Source organism: Psammomys obesus, unplaced genomic scaffold, assembly GCF_907164565.1.
Source record: "Psammomys obesus unplaced genomic scaffold, mPsaObe1.curated_primary_1811, whole genome shotgun sequence".
Classification (NCBI taxonomy): domain Eukaryota; kingdom Metazoa; phylum Chordata; class Mammalia; order Rodentia; family Muridae; genus Psammomys; species Psammomys obesus.
This window is the reverse complement of record NW_026595492.1, coordinates 24,058-43,418: the sequence shown is the minus strand read 5'-3', so window position 1 is coordinate 43,418 and position 19,361 is coordinate 24,058. Positions and strand designations below refer to the sequence as shown.

Genomic DNA, 19,361 nt, shown 5'->3' with positions numbered 1-19,361 from the left:
CCACACCCCCACACACACACTGAGACACACATGGCACCACACACCACACCAGCACCACCCCCACCATGGTGAAATCTATTTCAAGAGAAATCAGTCATGGCACAGAAACCAATGGTATTACAGCAAGACCATTACCAAGGCTAGAAAGCCTTTGTTGTTGTTGTTGGTGGTGGTGGTGGTGGTGGGGAATAGGCAACCTTGGGCCCAAAGGGAGAGAGCAAGAGAAGCTTCCCAGGATGGAGGTAAAGGAATGTAAGCATGAATGGGAAAATAACAGGGGTCATCCTGGAACAGGAAGGAGAAGGGAATATAGAAGTGCTGATCACCCCAAAATATACCTCTTACCAAGCTGTTCCCCAATACTTCTACAGAGAGGGTTCCTACATTTTCAGTTAGTATATATAGTCCTTCAGTTCTAATATAAACCATTTGGATTGGCAAAGAATGCTGACCGTAATTTTCCAGCATTCTTAATCTGCATACAGCATGCATATTTGTGAAGTTCTTTGTTGTTGCTGTTTTTACAAAAAACAAGCGGCAGCAACAGTGAATTTAACTGCACTCATCAAACCAGATAGCTTGGTGGCAACAAGTCCTTCCAGGGAAGCTATCTAAAACCCCCATCCATGAAAGTGGGTCCCCAGCCCAGAAAGGACCTTCCTCACCGAAGGCTCTTCACCGCTCTCACCTTTTCATTGGCCATGGAATGGTACCACCAAAACAGTCGTGTTGTGATGTAGTAAGCGATGATCACGTCGACAGTGTAGTGCTCATGAGCTACGAGAATGCAGATGATCCCGGCGGCACTCAGCAGCCAGCACACCAAGTGATACCACCAGAAGTGCCGGGGCGAATCTGGGCAGCAGGAAAGCAGAGTCAGTACGATTCCCAGAGACGGCCTGACTGACTGACTGACTGACTGACTGAGGGGGCTGGGGATGGAACCCGCGGTCTTACCCATGCTAGGAAAACGGAGCACGAGTAGCTCCCCCTGAGCTACGTCTTACAACTGTCCCAACAACCTCAAGAAGAACAATTAAGACTGCTAGAGCAATGAACTGCCTCAGTTTGCCCGGGCAGGGATGGCAGTCACTCTCAGGAGGTTGTTGGGCAACGAAATGTGCTAGGCCTTGCCCACCTTCAACAATCTATTTAATAAGGAAGATAATAGAATTGTTAGTTGGCTAGAGTTGGCTCATACTTGCTCACATACCTGATCCCACTGGAAAGAGAAATAGTATGGCCCAAAAGAAAAGGTCTATGAAAATAAGGAGGGGGCAAAATGAGAAAGAAGGGACATTTTGAGGTCTTAAGCTTACTTTTATTTATTTATTTATTTATTTATTTATCTATCTATCTATCTATCTATCTATTTTATTTATTTATTTATTTATTTATTTATTTATTTATTTATTTATTTTTTCCGGGTATCTGTGGTGGGGAATGTCATTGTGACGAGCAAGATTTGATGCTCAGCGATTTTATACTATTACTGTTAATAATGTGGTGCAGCTCCCCAGTGGAAAGCTCTGGCTCCTTGCCCCTCTGCGTATAGAAATTTAGCCTCCTGCTGAGGCTGCTGGGAAATTCATGCCACTGAGCAACTGGCGGGAGAAGTGTGGCATGATTGAGTTAACATGGTCATAACCCCACCTTTTCCTCATGTGTTTATGACAAACATGGCGGAAGCAGCCTATCCCTAGTTACCTGGCCATCTGGCACTGCTCCTTTTCTTTCTATTTTAAAGCTTTACTGGCTCAAAATAATAATTTAATGATCTAATAAACTGAAATCAGTTTCATAATAAACTTCGTTTACGTTCACAGCAACATATGTGTTCAACTATAGAAAAATGGTTGAAAAGCAAAAGGCTGACTCCCCAAAACTGAAGATGATGGTAAATGGTTATTGTTTGTGTACAAATAATTCTCGGTAAAATAGCTGCAGTTCCACAGACCCCAAAGTGCAATCATAGCCCTGTATTTGATTTTCTAGCTTCAATTTGTTCCTCATCATTTCTTAATTACTTCATCCTGCTCCTACATTCTCCAAGACAGCTTTCGGAATCCTAGGATTTAAATGCCAGAGGAGGCCGCAGGGAGGTCCGGCTCCAGTCCAGTGGCTATTGCACTGGAACACTGACAATCTCGGCAACCGTGACAACACTGAAGGTCTCATTAAATGCATTCTCCAGTCCCACCGGCCCCGTCCCTCCTGAAGTTTCGCATTTGACCTACTTTTCTACATGTAGGCCATCACAGCTATGAACAGCTCAAGCTGTCTGGGAACATTAGAATTCTTCTGTATCGTTAATCACCAGGAGCAGAGCTGAAATGGGTAAGGAGTAGTGATGTGGCCGGAATGGCTCTCTGACTACCGGTGGCATTAGAAGCAGAGTTTTTAGGAATTCTAGGAGACCCTCACATGTTCTTCTATGAAAGTGTGTTTGCTATGATACTGTGTTGAGATCACAACCCACTCTCCTTTTTCTGCTCACCAAGATTTTTTTTCTTTATTAATTACACTTTATTCACTTTGTATCCCCCCTGGGGTTCTCTCCTTCCTCCCGTCCCAATCCCTCCCTTCCTCCACCCTCTACATGCATGCTGCTCCCCAAGTCCACTGATAGGGGAGGACTTCTTTTCCTTCCTTCTGATCCTGGTCAATTAGGTCTCATCAGGAGTGGCTTCAGTGTCCTCTTGTGTGGCCTGGTAATGCTGCTTCCCCATCAGGGGGAGGTAATTAAAGAGCAGGCCAATCAGTTCATGTCAGAGACATTCCCTGTTCCTATTACAATGGAACCCATTTGGATACTGAACTGTACATCTGTGCAGGGGTCTTAGGTTATCTCCATGTATCTCCAGTCCTTGTTTGGAATATTAGTCTCAGCAATAAAAAACAAGGAAATCATGAAATTTGCAGGTAAATGGTGGGATCTGGAAAAGATCATCCTGAGTGAGCTGTCCCAGAAGCAAAAAGATGCACACGGTATATACTCACTCATATAGGCATACAATATAGGATAAACCTACTAAAATCTGTACACCTAAATAGACTAATCAAGAGGGAGGACTCTTGCTAAAATGCTCAATTCCTATCCAGAAAGGCAAAGAGGCTGGACATCAGAAGAAGGAGAAAAGAGGGAACAAGTCAGGAGCCTGACACAGAGGACCTTTGAAAAACTCTGCCCTGCAGACTATCAATGTAGATGCTGAGACTTATGGGCAACCTTTGGGCAAGAGTGCAGGGAATCTTAGGAAAGAAGTGGGAAACAGTAAGATCTGGAGAGGACAGGAACTCCACAAGGAGAGCAACAGAACCAAAAAATCTGAGCAGAGGGGTCTTTCCTGAGACTGATATCACCAAGATTTTTTTTCTGCTATTTATTGCTTTGAGAAAAGAATCTTGCTACATAACCAGGCCTTAGACAATCCTGCTTTGGCCTCCTTAGTGCTGATGTAACCTGTATCCAGCCAGTATAAGCTATTTTGAACAAAACACACGAAAAAAGGCCACTGGGAACCCTGTTTGTTCATTCACTTTAGGGATAACATCAAGTAAAGAAATGATAACAAATGGATCTCATTATCTGTGTGAGTTCTCCAGCAGAGAACCCACGGGGTAAATGGACTCAGTTCGGTGGCAAGCATTAAGAAAACCCACTGATGACAAGGCCAGACATACGGTATTAACAGCCACAGCTGGCCTCTGCAGGCACAGGTTTGAAAGAATCCAGGCTCCAGGGAGCACATTGGAGCAATCAAACCCTTTCATGTTAACCAACGAGATGGTCCTGATCCAGTGTGCTCTCCCAACTAAATTTAAATCCACTTTCAACAAGAGTGCTAACAAGGAAAGAACCCAGAATGATCAAAAGGCAGGAGGGTAATCACATATAACAAACAGTACAGCCTCTAAAAGCAGACTTGCCGGGGGAGCTTACTCCGGGAAACGAGACAGGTACGTGAGAGTCGGTGCCAATAGGCCGGGTGTAAGCGCATGCTCCGTGTACGTAGTTGGCCATCGACACAGCTGAATTTACACTAGGCAGATCTGATCTTTTATTTGGTGTCAAAAGTTGTTGGAAAAAATATAATTCTTCACATGCCATAAGTAAACTTACACAACTTAAAAAAAAAAACGCCGTAGGGAAACACATCTCTACATAATGTATACAGACTTAATCACAACTCGCCTTTCTGGACACTGAAGGGAAAGACCGAATAATGAAAAGTCCTGTTTGCTATTAAGTAGACTACTCCTTTATAATCCCGTGAGATCAGACAACTTGAACTGACTTCTGTTTCTCTTTGTTCTTCCTTCTTTGTGCGTGTGTGTTGCACACGGGTACATATTCATGTGTGTGCATGTGCAGGCTGGAGGGGCTGATGGCAGGCGTCTCCCTTCCTCAGTTGTTCCTTGCCTTATTTTAATCCCAGACAGGGTCTTCTCACTGAATCTCACCGTGGTGGTCTGAATAGGTCTGACCCCCGCAGACTCACATATTTGACTGGTTTGCCCATAGGGAGGGGCAATGCCGGGAGGCGTGGCCTTGCTGGAGGAGGCGTGCCACTGTGGAGGTGGGCTTCGAGGCCGTCCGTATGCACAATCTACACCCAGTATGGTTCACTGTCTCCCTCTGCTGCCTTTGGGTCAAGATGTGGAACTCTCGGCTCTTCCAGCACCGTGTCTGTCTGTGTGCTGCCGTGCTTCCTGCTGTGATGTTAATGGACTAAACCTCTGAAGGCAGCCCCAGTTAAATGTTTACAGGCATGTGCTGTAAAACATTCAGTGTTTTACAGGCGGGCCAGAGACCCAAACTCAGGTTTCCATGTTTGCAACAGCAAATAAATTACTGCCTGAGCCATCTCCTCAGCCTAAAATCTCTAGAAGTTCTAAAGAGAACCAAGAAATTAGGACCATAATCTCTGGAGTCAGGTGATTGAGTCTGAACACTCAATCCTCCACTCCTGGAGCTGCGTGTAATAGCCAGGTCACTTCCTGTACACTTAAGTAGAGAAAAGGGGATGGAAAACAGCACCCCCTGGAGGGGAGAGTAAACACTGCAGAGTGAGTTTGTGTCAAAGGCTCAGATTAATGCTGCTCATAGAACTATTACTATCTGTGAGGCAGTAATAGTTGCTAGTACCACTTGATCTTTAGATAAGTGAATTAATAGACACTAAGTTCCCTGGGGCGTCTCCTTTTGACAATGTTATGGTTTTTCAACACACAGGGCCTTTACTGGGACACGCAACGCCTGAATGCCCATCTTCTGTAAGCTTCCTACCACCCACAGATGGAAGAGTGTACTACTGGCCGAGAAAATGAGGTACCCTCTATGGATGGAACTTCTTTGGGCAAATGCTGCTGTAACTCATGATGATATGTTAGAAATTCGGCAATCCCATTTAATGGGGAGAGACCTGTGAAGAGGTGAAGTAGCCCCTTCCCCAACACACTAGCGCACGTGGACATAAGGGATGGGTTCAGAGGCCCTTTTTAATGCACAGGTGATAAGAACCCCACATGCAGTTCAACCTGTCTGGATTAACGAAAAGCCAAAAGAGGAAGGGAAAACAAGAGATGCAGGCCTGTGCCTGCGGTGGTTTGAATAAAAGTGGCCCTCACAGGCTCATGTGTTGGAACGCTTGGTACACAGTTGGTAGAACTATTTGGGAAGGATTATGGGATGTAGCCTTCTTCAAGGAGGTAGGCTTTGAGGTTTCAAAAGCCCATACTATTCCTAGTTAGCTCTCTCTCTCTCTCTCTCTCTCTCTCTCTCTCTCTGCTTTGTGGTTGTTGTCTCAACAAGCAAGCTCTCAGCTCCTGCTCTATTTGCCTCTCCTACCTGATTCTATGCTCCCAGCCATAACAGTCATGGAGTCTACTCACCCTCTGAAACGGTAAGCAAAGCCCCAATAAAACTATTTCATTCATAAATTGCTTTGGTCATGGTGTCTCTTCACTACCACAGAAGAGTACCTAAGACAATGCCCAAAGCTCTTTTGTACTTGCCAAGCAAAGAGAGGAGAGAAGCTCCTGGAAAGACAGGGCACAGGGCATTTGGAACACACAACAGTGGTGCAAACATGGAGGAAGAAGCATTGCCATTCAAAAGGATGACAGAGATGGGCAACACCCAGACAGCAACACAAAGGGAGCCTGCTAGGCAGCTAGAACCAATCACAACCCTGTAGTGAATAAGGCACTGCTTCCTCGGTAAAAGCCACTGGAAAGCACTGGGGACACAGGAGAGCTGTGAGTTCCAAGCCAGCCTGTACTGTATGGCGAGACCTCATTTCAACCAATCAGTCCAACAAACCAAACACCATCCAATCAAGTTGAAAAAGTAAACTGCTAGAAACATTAAAACACAAACTATTACAAAATGTAAGTAATGGGATCTGTGTATCGGTAGGGAAAGGATTTTTATTTCTTGCCTGCATGTTTCTTAAGGAGGAGATGCTCCACAAAATGTCCTAATACTGTAGAGAGGGCTGGGAAATGATGAGTGATGACAATGGAATAAAATGGGACGAGGGTGTGGATAAAATCGAGGAAATAGCATACGAATTGTCAGGAATCATAGAGTGTCACTTTGTAGCTCTGGCTGGACTAGAATTCACTATATAGACCAAGCTGGCTTTGAACTCTTAAGATCCACCTGCCTCTGCCTCCCAAGTCCTGGGATTAAAGGCATGCACCACCTTGCTTGACCTGTTCTTAGTCTTGATGTTAAGAATGTCACGCGTTGAGAAGTACCAAGGAAGAAAGGAGACATTTGGAAGCATACTAAATGCTAGGAAAACAACAACAACAACACAGCAAGACTTTAGTCTTCAGGTTCAGGTCACAAATGGCTAAACGGAATGATAAAGTGCAGGCAGGCATGCAGCGTGGTGTTTACATCTTCTGTCTCCTAACTGTCAGGCCCAGCAGCATATGGGATCCCATCCATGTCAAGGCCCCAGAACCCCGCCCCCCACAGCAGCCAGTTCACTGAGGACTGACTGGTCACTTACATTCTTTGATGAACAGGTAAGTGAGCGTCAGCACGACTGTGTGGCCGCTGAAGAGGAAGTCCCCACACAGGATGTGTGATCCCGTTATGGACAACCCGCCGCCAGAAATCAACCGGAGAATCCGTTGTATTTTTGCCTGAGAGTCTCCATTGAGCTGAGTGACACAAGACACAGAGGAAAGTTTACAAGATGCCCAAGATCACATTTCAGTCAGAAAAGCCATCCACGTTGAGCTCCTTAGCTTCTTCTTAAACTTAAAAAGTCAAAAATATTCCAAGAGGAATCTAGGTTCTCCTCATTATGTCGGTCGGGTTTATTGACATGCTTTAAATTATTCAGTGTGTTACTATTAATATGTTTTTAGTGGTGTTGTGTCCTTGAGCAAAGCTTTTCAAAATATTAATAACCAATGACTTCACCTCTATGTGTTAAAAAGCAGATCAGAGCCTCTTTGCTTAACTTTGGTGGGAGGAAGCGAGGATTTGGGGCTGTTACCATCTGACTGGGCTGTCTACCTCACCTGTGGGTACCTTGTTTCAAGTGTGGCATCGAGAGTGCACACAGCCTCATTGGTATCTGCCGGTAACATGGCTACAGGAAACTCATCCCATAATTTAAATAGGTTTGGAGGTGACATATTAGGGAGTGAATTAGTAGACCTTCAAAGCTTTGACCAGGAAGCATATCACACAGTTCTACACAGGGTTCAAGGGTATGGAAGCCTCTCTAAGCCACAGGCGGTCACAAGAAACAATTGACAGGCTAGGGCAGGAATGTCAGGCAGCAGTTAAATACGTATATCCTATTAGGATTGAAGCATACAAGAAAGAGCGTGTTACGCCTTAAAATATGAGGCGTGAGAAGGGAAGATGCCGGGGTCCTGGGTGGACAGCTGCAAGGAAGCCTAACACAGAGAAAGTCAGTGAGGGGTGTCTGAGGATGGCAGGCAGGGAGAGTTAGAGTCTACAAGAAGGAGAAACACGGAAGGACTGGGCCTGACTTGGTTCACGTGGGATCCTGAGGACAGGGCTGCCTTCTTTCTACTCAGCTCTGTTGGCTCTGAGCCCTGGTCCCTGACGTGTGGCAGTCCAGCTGTAGCAATGGTTAGGGTGGCAGGTGGAGCAAACTCCATCCTGTCTTTCACAGATGGACACACAGCTGTGAAGGAGGGTGTACACAGATGGGGAGAGCCACAAGCAGACTGACTTTACAGCACTCTTCAAAACAGGCATTCAACCAAATACATCAAATTGTATCTTTATCTTTATCTAAGATACAATACAACCATTTGCTCTATCAGCAGCTACCATCCTTTCTCTGTCATGAGATTGGTACAAAAACTACCCACAGTGACATCATTTAAAAAGGACAGCCAAGCACTGTACTCCCAGACTGAAAGGACGTACATATTACCCTTCACTTCACCTCTGCTCACCTGTCGCAGCGACTCTACCTTTCTGAAGGTAGGAGCACGTAATGTCATTAGTCTCTTCTGACCGGGCTCAGATGCCCTGAGGTCTAACACAGTAGGCTTGTAGACCACACACATCATGCCCCCTCTTTCTGTTCAGCACGGTTGGTACGAGGTCCCCGCCTCCTCCATATACAGTTTGCATTCAGAGGTCTCAGTTACAATGCCAACCACAGACCAACATATTAAGTGGAAAGCTCCCATCAAGAAATCGTTTTTTAAGGTCTTTTTGTTTTTAAGTTTTAACTACCTTTTATTACAATACAGCAGCATCCCCCCACCCATTTTTATCATTGGTTATTTTAATTATTTTTACTGTTCCTACTTTGTAAATTTACTCACACATATATAGATGTTTACATATATAAGGACAACTGTATAGACAGTGTCTGCTACAATCTTCAGGTTCAGATACCCACTGGGCATCTTGGGATGTGCCTCCCGTGGAAATAGGAGACAGTACAGGGGGATGTCAGGTGGCCTTTGGTTGGATACAGTTATTCGGTGGAGAAACAGACTTTCTTAATTTCCTTCTCTGTTACATTTGCACGCCCATGTGTGTGTGTGTGTGTGTGTGTGTGTGTGTGAGAGAGAGAGAGAGAGAGAGAGAGAGAGACAGAGACAGAGACAGAGACAGAGAGAGACAGAGACACACAGAGGTGCATATGTAATGCAGACATGTGGCGCTGGGAAGGTAAGCCATGGGTGTTGGTTCTCTTTTTCCATCATGTGTGTCCTGGGGATGGACCTCAGCTCACTAGCCTTTGCCTGCTAAGCTATCCAATTGGTTCCCTCTGTTAACTTCCTATCCCTTAAATGCTGTCCCTGCTAATTCCAAGATGTAGGAATATGCTTTAGAAAGGCTAAACGGAAGAAAGCAGGGGAAACCAAGCAGGGCGAGCCTGGGAAAAGGAGGGAGGTTACTGAACAGTGGGACCCGTGGATGACCTTGATGATCTCCTCTAGGCTGATTTCAGTCACCACACATCACACAGCACTCATTTCTACTCAGCTCATTGTTTTCGGCCATCAGTCTATGCAGCTGGCTATTGGATGTAAAAATGAAGCTTCAGAGACCTAAGAAATAAGCATCAATCAAAACACATAACACACAGGAGCCTGACCATTCTTAAGGACGCCAACTGTGACTCCCATATACTGCTTTCCACAAAAATAAAGTAGGTACAGAGCCTTCCAAGGTGGCTGCAGACAGACAAGAAACCTGACCGTCACTGCTGTCCCTTACATTAAGAAAAGCCCTTTGAATAAATTATAATAATAAGTTTCAATGAGGGGAAAAAAAAGAAAAAGAAAAAGAAAAGCCCTTTGATTCACAGCTAGACAATAGCAGAGACTGAGAGACCCTAGAACACTCAGCCCTTAATGGAACATCTCCATCAAATCCCTCTCTTCAGGGCTTAGGGAACCATTTGGAAGAGGACACAGAAAGAGTGTAAGAGCCGGAGGGGATGGAGGACACCAAGGAAACCAGGCCTGCTAAACACAGTGGGGCCAATGCATACATGGCAGCATGCACAGGGCCTGCACTGGTCAGTGCTGGGTTAGAGCCGAGGGCAGGAATGCGCGGAGGCCCCTAGCCTAACCTGGAAGCCGTCTCCAATTGATAACCACTTGCAAATGAAAATTTAGATTACTCCGAGGAAGTCTCACTGGGGAAACAAACTACTCCTAAGGGTGGGCTGCATGTCCAGAAGGCCAACAGAAACGGGACTCATTGGCATCTTTAGAAGCTCCTTATCTCATAATGTCATGTCAGGGCTTTTTCTTTCTTTTTTAATTTTGTCTCTTTCTTTTTAAAATCTTTCTCTCTCTCCCTCCTTACATGTCCTTTGTGTATAGTGTGTGTGTGTATATGTATATGTATATATATATATACACATGTTTATATAAATATATATACATGTATATATATACATGTATATATATGTATATATGTATATATATGTATATATACATGTATATGTATATATACATGTGTATATACATATATATACATATACACATACACACACACACACACACACATATGTATGGTTTCTGTTTTGCGTTTTTACTGGACTCCTGACTGCTCACGCAAGCGGGTCTCTGTGTCTCTATCTGTTTCTTGTGCCTTTTCTTGGGCGCTCTTTCTTCTGTTTGTTTGATTTGTCCTACTCTGATGTGTTCAGTTTTGTTTTATCATATTATATTATACTATCATTCCTTAGAAGCCTGTTCTTTTGTAATGAGACACAGGAAGGGGATGAATCCATATGGGGAAGGGGGTAGAAACTCCGAGGGGATGCGGGAGGAGCAATGTGAAAAGAAAATCTATTTTCAATTAAAGAAAAAAGGCCACATAATATGCATGTATAAAATTTCTAATTAGTGAAAGAGGAAAAGATTAAAAAGGAAGAAGGAAAGGAAAGGAAAAGCTCTCTGGCCATCTATAGCCATGGGGAGGGAAAGCTGTACACAGAAGGCTTTCGTGGGGAAGGAACGTGCCACTGTCTCTGCACAGAACGACTTGGAGAAATTAACTCATTTCACAACAACTGAGGCAACTTTCACCTAGACATTCAGATAGACACGGGCTGTAGACCAGAGCTTTTGTGTGTGTGTGTGTGTGTGTGTGTGTGTGTGTGTGTGTGTGTGAAGCAGACTGTAAGGCTTTCCTAGGAGGCGTGATGCAGGAGCTGGGGATGCTACTGCCATAGCTCTGTGAGTGTTGAGTTATGCGACTCTTTAGACAGGACGCCCTCTCACAGACAGAGGTTTCTGTCACTGCTCACTCGGAAGGACACTCAACAGCCTTGCCAACACAGGAATCAGGTAGGTGTCGAAGAGCCTCGTGGCCATGAGCATCGAAACAGTGCTTGGGCCAAATTTAGAAGGTGACTTCTGACTCCTGCTCTCCATCACCACAGCACCCGCAGCCAGACAGGGACATGCAGGTGTCTGTTTCACAGAACCCTTTGCAGGCAACTGCAGCCGCCTTTGGAGGAGGAGGAGGGCCCGCCCGATCCCCAACTGTGGTGGGTGATTAGTCAGGGAACCTCCAACAGGAGTGTCTGTGGCTTGAGCATCCCACAGCATATTTACGTTCTTCCAGGAAGGGCGACCTTCAGTCTGTCTTTCTGTAAGCAGGGACCCTTCCCACCTAACCTCATCCATTCCTAGGAAGGGCTTGCCTTCCCCTCTTCGGTGGCCAACTCGCCACTGAACACACTGTAATAGTCAGACATGTCTTAAATTAGTTTCAGTCAAACTCAGCCAGTGTTTAAATTCAATATGTACACTGTTCTAATTACAGACACATACTGCTTTGATGGCTTTAGGAAATGACTGCCTTTCCAAACCACACCTATATTTGGTAAGGGAGACGGCCTTCCTCAGAACCACTCTGTCCTCCTTCCCTTGACATCTGGTTAGCGTTCCCTGAACTCTAACGTCAGCCCCCCATTCCCTTATCCAGAAGCACATGATCTGTCAGCGTGTTTCGTAGACCAGAGCTCGCAGGGATCGATGATGAAGAATGGTCCTCCCGTGACTGGATGCTACATGAGGAAACTGGAACTTCCCTTCAGACAGCTTCAACAGCAGCAAAAGCTTCAAAGGCTACTTCCTGTTTCCAATTGTGACTCGTTTGGAGTCAGGTTTGACTTTCTCAAATCCTATCCATAGAATTAATATGTATATCCTATGAATCTTACCTACAAAAAGTGTCCTGAATTCAATAACATCAGTTCTACAAACATGAGCACCAAGGCTTCCATGAGAACCTTTGCGGCCTGTGGCCCAGCCTGCTGACCCTCCTGCTACCTGCAGTTCCTCAAACCCTGTTAAACTAATAAGCTGTTCCCCTGGCCTAAGCTCTCACCCCATCCACGTGGCTGACTCCCCTGCTTCTTGCCCAAGTGTTTTGTTTTTTTAAACATCTTTTCTTGACCTTTCTGTAGAACAGTTCCTACTGACAATCATCTGATTTACCACCAAGTGATAACATTAGGAATTTACTTATTATTTGATCCTCCTTGAAATAATATAAGCTCCAGGGGAAGGATGAGCTTTGCTCACTACAGTGGCCAGGATGTTAAGGACAGTCGTTATAGAATAAATGCTTGAGATATATAAATAAGAAAAACAAAACAAACAAACAAACAGAGAGTCAAATGTTGGTAAGTTTTTGGTTTGCAGAAAACAAATTCTTTATACATGAAAATGTAAAATTCTTAACGAACGTCTTTCCCGATCGAAAGCCAATTAGAGAATATGCTAGATCGCAGCTGACACCTACGGAAGAATGTGCGACAGAGCGGGTGCTTTAAAATCGCTTTCTTGATCCCCCCCCCTGCGGGATCTGGAGGCTTACCTTCGGAGCACACTGGAAGTGCATTCCTGGCACAGGTAGCGTAGTGACGTACATAGTTATGCAGCGATATAGGTATAAGGTTCCGATGATAAAGAAGAATCTGCGCCCCACTATTGACCTAAAGAAAACACGGGGGTGGGGAGAAACAAGTTTACCAGTTGTCTGTCTTGTCGTTACTATTTCTTTTTTTAGAGGGGGAGGTTGGGGTCTCACTCTAGTCCAAACTAGCCTGGACAACGTTATGTACCCAAGTCTTGCCTCAAACTCATGATCCTCTGGCCTCAGCCCCCTGAGTGCTGGGATTGCAGGAGTAAACCAAGCCCACCCCAGGTCCCCTGTGTTCCTGATGCAATATAAGACAATGTTTAATGGACTAAAAGTAATTGAAGTGATGGAATTAACAAATAAACCTCATTTTCACAAAATCCCAAGGCCTGTGAGAAGAAAGATTTATAAACTAAAACTCGTCTAAATGATTTTTGGGCCTGAAAGGGCTCCGAATGTGGGGACAGGAAAAACTTACAAAGAGAGTCTATATATTCTCCTTCTCCTAACAAAATGTCTCCCTTTGCCAAGGAATTCAGTGAGCCTCTCTGTTTTCAGTCAACTCGGTGATTAATAACCCCCCCCCCCCCAGAGAACACATCAGATGTGTGTAAGTGAGCCATGGCCATAGAGGAATAATCTAATGAACCAGGTGACATTACATAATTGGATACGCAGGGAAATGTGACAAGTCATTAAGCCCTAGTTACGTAAGCAAGATTTTAATTGGGACCCTCCAGAGGTAGTTTGGCAACTTAGGCATGAACTGTTTCCTCTGACTGCGCAGGTTTTCACTGAATTACATTTTGAACGTGTCCAAAGTGACTGCTGGAGTGAGTCACCATTATCTTATTCACTATTGATTTTTAAATGGCAAAAGAAAATAAAAAGGCGTACAAAGGTTAGTATCATTTGCCTTTTTCTGAACAAGACTGCACTATTATTTATTGAAAGCATTATTAAAGCACTGTTTACGATAACCACAAAATGTAAACAGCCTAAGTGTCTACCAGCTGATGAACAGAGAACGGATGTCATGTCTATGTATAATATAATGATTCAGACATGAAAAAAAGTTTAGCCCTGTCATTTGTGACAAGTTGGATGCGACTAGAGAGCATCATGTTAAATAAGCCAGAATAACAAGAGAATCAAGTGCAGAATGATTCCACCCCTTTGCCAAGCTGAGAACGGTTGGTCAAGCTGGGCCCAGACCAGAGCTTCCCGGAGACTGGGGTGACTCTGTGTGTTAGGAAGGGATTATGTGGAAAGGTTCATCAGTGTGTACAAAGCCACAGTTAGGAACAAGACACGGTGCTGAGGTGTTCCACAGAGCAAGATGGCTACTGTTAACGATGTACCGTGTATTTAAGAAATAAGTCGGGAGGACTTTAGATATTTTGCCATAAAGAAAGTAATAAGTAGTCTTGAGAGCTGGTCAGTGGCTAAGGGCACTGGCTGCTCTTCCAGAGAATATATGGGTTCAATTCCCAGTACCCACATGGCAGCTCACAACCATCTGTAACTCCAGTTCCGGAGGATCCCATGGATTTTGCAGGCATTAGGCACATACATGGTGCAGAGACATACTTGCAGGCAAAACACCAATATACATAAAACAAAATTTAAATTTAGAAAAATTTTTTTAAAATAAAAAAATGTGTTTAAAGAGAGGCATGCTTAAATTGACATGAATATCACATAATACACATGTATATGTATGTACACATAATATCTCATTATGGAATCCAATCTTGTATGTTTTATGTTCCAGTTAAAAATTAAAGGCCTGTGTATGTGGCTTAGGTGTTGGAATATTTGCCTTATACACAAAGGCCTTGATTTGATTTCTAATACTGAATAAGCCATCACCTAGCATTTGGGAGGCAGAAGCAGGAGGAAGATCAATAGTTTAAAGACAACACTAGCTGAATAATGAATTTAAGGCCAATCTCTATCTCAGAAATTAAAATAAAATTTTGTAAAATTAAAAGAGAGAGATAGGTCAAGACATTAAGGCAAGAAGTCCTTTTCACCGGACATCTTCATAAGGCCACATGTGGCAACTGCACATAATTATAGTAGATAGTGAGAAATTTCAGGGTCATGTGCAGTCTTCACCGTGAGGCTCTGAGCTCTTCTGACTCTTCAGCCCCAAGTCTGTTGTTCTCAGAAGCTGACTGAGGCCAATAAGCTCTGAACTCATGGGCTTTGCCCACAGCATGGCTGCCTTTTGGGTACCCGCGTGGTTATAGAGGGTCTGAGCGCTCTCAGTTCCAGCTCATGGTGACAACCCCCTTTCTGTGGTTATTCTGTAAGCCCCAGCTCTGAAAATAGGAAGGAGCATGGGCGGGGGGGGGGGGTGTTACCCACCCCTGAGGTGCTTGTTTCAGCTCCTCTAGAACATACAGTGTATTCACTCCATGGTGCTCTCACCCTCACAGCTCTCAAATTTTCCAAACTATCACTGACAAAAAGACTGCAGAGTAACAGATCGCCTCAGAGATGAGAAAAAATTTGTTTTCTCCAAGACACAGTTTTTCCACACAGACCGAGGTCACATTGAGGTAACTGTTGGGACTTCTAATTAGAAATAATATGTATAAATATGTATTTTAGTTGCCTGCCACCAATACCTATTTCAAGAACATTCTAGGGTTCCAGGTGAGGAGAGGTGAAAGGAGCAGAGCCAAGTCTGTTAGATGGAAGTGCTTATTTACTGCCTCTTTGGGAACCTAGCTTTGCTGTCTTAGTACCGAAAAGGAACAGGCGGTCAACAGTGGTGGCTGTTTTTCTTTGGTTAACTGAAAGCAATTTGCTCCGTGATTCAACCCCAGGCCCCAAAGGAATGCTGTTTTGAATTGTGTCCCATGCTATTAGACAAGGACAAGAAATAAGGAGATATTGTTATAAGGCAATTATATTCATTCCAGTGCCATGTGCCCAGAACAGAAAACTAACTTAGGTGAAACATTCACTCTACAGGCTTATTTAGAAAAGGAACTGCTCGTGGTGTCTTTACCCTCACAGCGTTTGAAAGAAGAGACTTGAGAGTTCGAGACCAGCCTGGTATATAGGACCAGGACAGCCAGGGCTCTGTTACACAGAGAAACCCTGTCTCAAAAATACAAAACCAACCAACCAAACAAAAAACAAAAAACCAAACCAAGATTATGAGAATTATTCTGTCAGTTACCAAAATACAAGGTTAAAATCTACTTCAGAAGTGAACTGGCAAGTTAGTGCTGTTTGTGATCTTAGAGGTCGGTACAAAGTACTCAGCAAAGGTATGTGAACGCAAAGCTTTTTCCATTGTTCCTTTCTTTTTATTTTTCTTTGTGTGCGGGGGATTGAACCCAGGGCTTCAAGCATGTGCGTCAAGCACGGTACCCACTGAACCCCATCTCCAGCCCATGACCATGAACTCGACATGGTAAGCTCTAAGACGGCAACAGAAAGCCTGTCATAACAGCTGGATCTCCCATAAACCAAGATGAAGACTCTGCTGAAAGGGCGGGATCCGGTTATACACTGGACTAAAGCTCTTTTCACACGAATGTGAACAGAAATTGCCTTTACACACACATTGAAGGAGACAGTAAACATCCAGAGCCTAGGCAAGCCCTGCTATGTTTAGTGCCAATTCCAAGCACTGAAAAGGAAAACGAATGGTCAAGAAACATATTCTTGATTTCAGCATAACGAATGTCGTGAATGGGGCGGGCAGAAGCAATCGGTTTCTACCGAGTAGAAGGCAATTAACTGATAGCTCTGCTGTTTACCCAAATACACTGAAGAAACATTTTGAGAGTTATAATAAGGAAACCGCTTATGGAGGGCTTCTGCTTGCCATGCAAGTTTAGAAAACTGCAGGGTTGCATCTGGGAAAGTCCTTGAGAAGAGCAGGCACACTTCTAAATACAAAGCAACAACCACCTTGACTCTCTGGTCTAAAAATGACCTTGGGGCACTAACCCTCCGCTCTGACTTGACTTGGAATTCTGAAGCTGGATGGAGGGAGTTCCCACACTTTACTTTTTTTTTTTTTTTTTTTTAAAGTCCTAGATTGTGGGTATTTTGCTCAAGCTTATATTTTGGGGATTTAATTAGTGGGCTCCAGTAGAAAGCAAACACTCAAATGACATGAGAGGACAAGGGGAATTGAGCGGGCTCCAATTTCGTGGACCAGAAGTTAGAATTTACAAAGAGAAGCAGAAATAGCCAAGCTGGAGCTATGTTCAATTTTTGTGTGTCTTCAAGATGCAAAGCCCAGCTGAATGCTTCCCGGTTGGTACTGTTGTGAGATGGGCGGAGAAAGGCAGGGGCTGGACTACTGAGCCGTGTCCTCCTTCACAGTGCCAAGAGGAAGGCAGGGAGGACAAGTTTACTTTAGAAATCTAAAACCCAAACCACCGAGAGCCAGCTCCAAACCCAGCCTCTTAAACAAACACTTGTTACTTTGTGCCTGGCAGGAAAAGGACAAGAAAGGAAAAGAACGCTGGAGAACTTCTGAGCACATATAAACTCAGAGCAGGCTGTGGGCGGCACACTAACCATCTCGTAATAGTCAAGGGCCTTAGCCTACTTCCCGCTGCACCTGGCCAGAGCCTGAAAACAACTTAGTTCTTTCCTACTACTTTTTTTTTTTTTCTTTTGAGACACTACGTAGTCCCTGGCTGTCCTGAACACACTACGCAGATCAGGCTGGCCTCAAACTCACAGAGACCCTTCTGCCTTTGCCTCCCAAGTGCTGGGATTAAAGGCATTTCCAAGCATCTTGGCTTAGGGTAGGGATATAGCACCACACCACATAAAGCCAGGAACTGTACTTTAAATGGGTAAACTGAGACACCCTCCACGGGACTACCACAACCTCCTATTTCCACACGTGGCCACCCAATGCACGCCTATGGAATAGTGGCTGAATTCATTCACTTATGTCTATCCATGCTCTTTCCTCAAATGCCTAGGTGAAACTAAAGGCATTAGAAAATTGGGGAAAAGATCATTTTAATGACACATCTCCTCTCTTCAAAACAAACCCAGCTCCGCACCCAAATACCTTATTAGCCAATACTTACTTGTATCTCAGAAAAAGCCACTGGGTGATCCATAACCCAACTAATACAATCCCATTTATTTCTGATACAGAAAACGCCCATTTGACCCGGTCGATGTAATCAAAAAACTTGTCTGGGAGTGGAGGGCTGAGCTCCTTGGGAGGGACCCTCTCGTGCACAACCGTGATCATGACGGTTGTCAGGACAAGGTTGAAGAGGGCATACACAAAGGCAATGCCAGTTTTCCACCACTCCAGGGGAAACTTGTTCCTGGAGTCAGCCGGCATAGAGATCTGGATGTAGTCTGGGTATTTTTTGGCACCCTTTCGTAACCCATTGGATAAGCTCTTGGGTTTACCATTGCCATTTTTGTTGGCTTCTTCTTCTATGGCTTCGGCCGGGCTTGTGTAAGTGTTGGTGGAGTCGTTGGTTTGGTTTTCCAAATGGCCTTCAAGCTTTGCGGTCTCTATGATATCCATTGTCTGTTAGCCTTCGGAGCCAAAGGAGTTGGTAAGGTTCTTGTTCTCTGTGGGAACTTATCTCTTTTAAATTCTTCTACTTCCAAGATCAACATGGACTCTTAGAATTGATTGTGTGTGCTGATAGGAAACGTTGACGGTGGCCTTCTGGCTCCTAGTCCCCCCATACAACAATCTGCTGTGTAGTCACCACCAGGAAGCCGATTCCCTTTCCCACAGAAGATGTTACTGTCCCTCCTATGGGCAAAACAGAATGAGGTTAGAAACGGCTTGTCTAATTACCAACCATTTGAAATGTAAACCTTCTCAAAGTAAGGAAGCTAGTACCAACACTGCCTGCTTTACAAAGATCTCCTCAGAACACAGGTCAATGCTGCTGAGATTGAGTTTATTTATAAAGTACTGGACTGTTTAATCTTGGAACTCTAGCCTCTCTTTGAGCTGATGTCAGCATAGATTAGAACATCTTAACAATCAATTCCCAGTTAATTTCTTCGAATAAAGCCAGGACCTAACATTTCAAACACTTCACAAGTTGCTAACTATGAAGTCATAATACACTAGAACTTGTCCAGAGACCACGCCCCTCCTTCCCGATACTGGATCTTTTCTCACTTCTAATGGCAGCATTCAAGAGGCTGAGGTAGGAGAATTACTGGAACTTTGAAGTCACCCTGGGCTATGTGGTGAGGACCAGGTTAGTCTGAGTCAAAGTGTGAAATATAAAATATTTCAAAAAATATAAAAGTGTAAAAGATTGAAAACTCCGGTGGTAGATTGCTGAATTATTACTGTCTGCATTTTCCAAAATCGTCCAGTTTCTAACTTTCTATTAGAAAACCCATGATCTCTTTAAGTGACTGCTTTTATGAACAGACTGCAAAGCAACACATTAAAGACATTTAAAAT

At 44.2% G+C, this 19,361-nt stretch overlaps 1 protein-coding gene across 1 annotated transcript; it reads right to left on the bottom strand.

Moving 5' to 3' along the window:
• Window positions 1-688: 688 nt before the first annotated feature.
• Window positions 689-18,689, bottom strand: Sgms2 (sphingomyelin synthase 2; the record flags this gene model as incomplete). Its single annotated transcript, XM_055619273.1, has 4 exons — window positions 17,995-18,689; window positions 12,869-12,986; window positions 7,026-7,179; window positions 689-855 (listed from the first exon to the last, which is right to left on the bottom strand). Coding segments are annotated over exons 1-4 (897 nt in total), but the record flags the coding sequence as incomplete, so codon positions are not given.
• Between the last annotated feature and the right edge of the window lie 672 nt (window positions 18,690-19,361).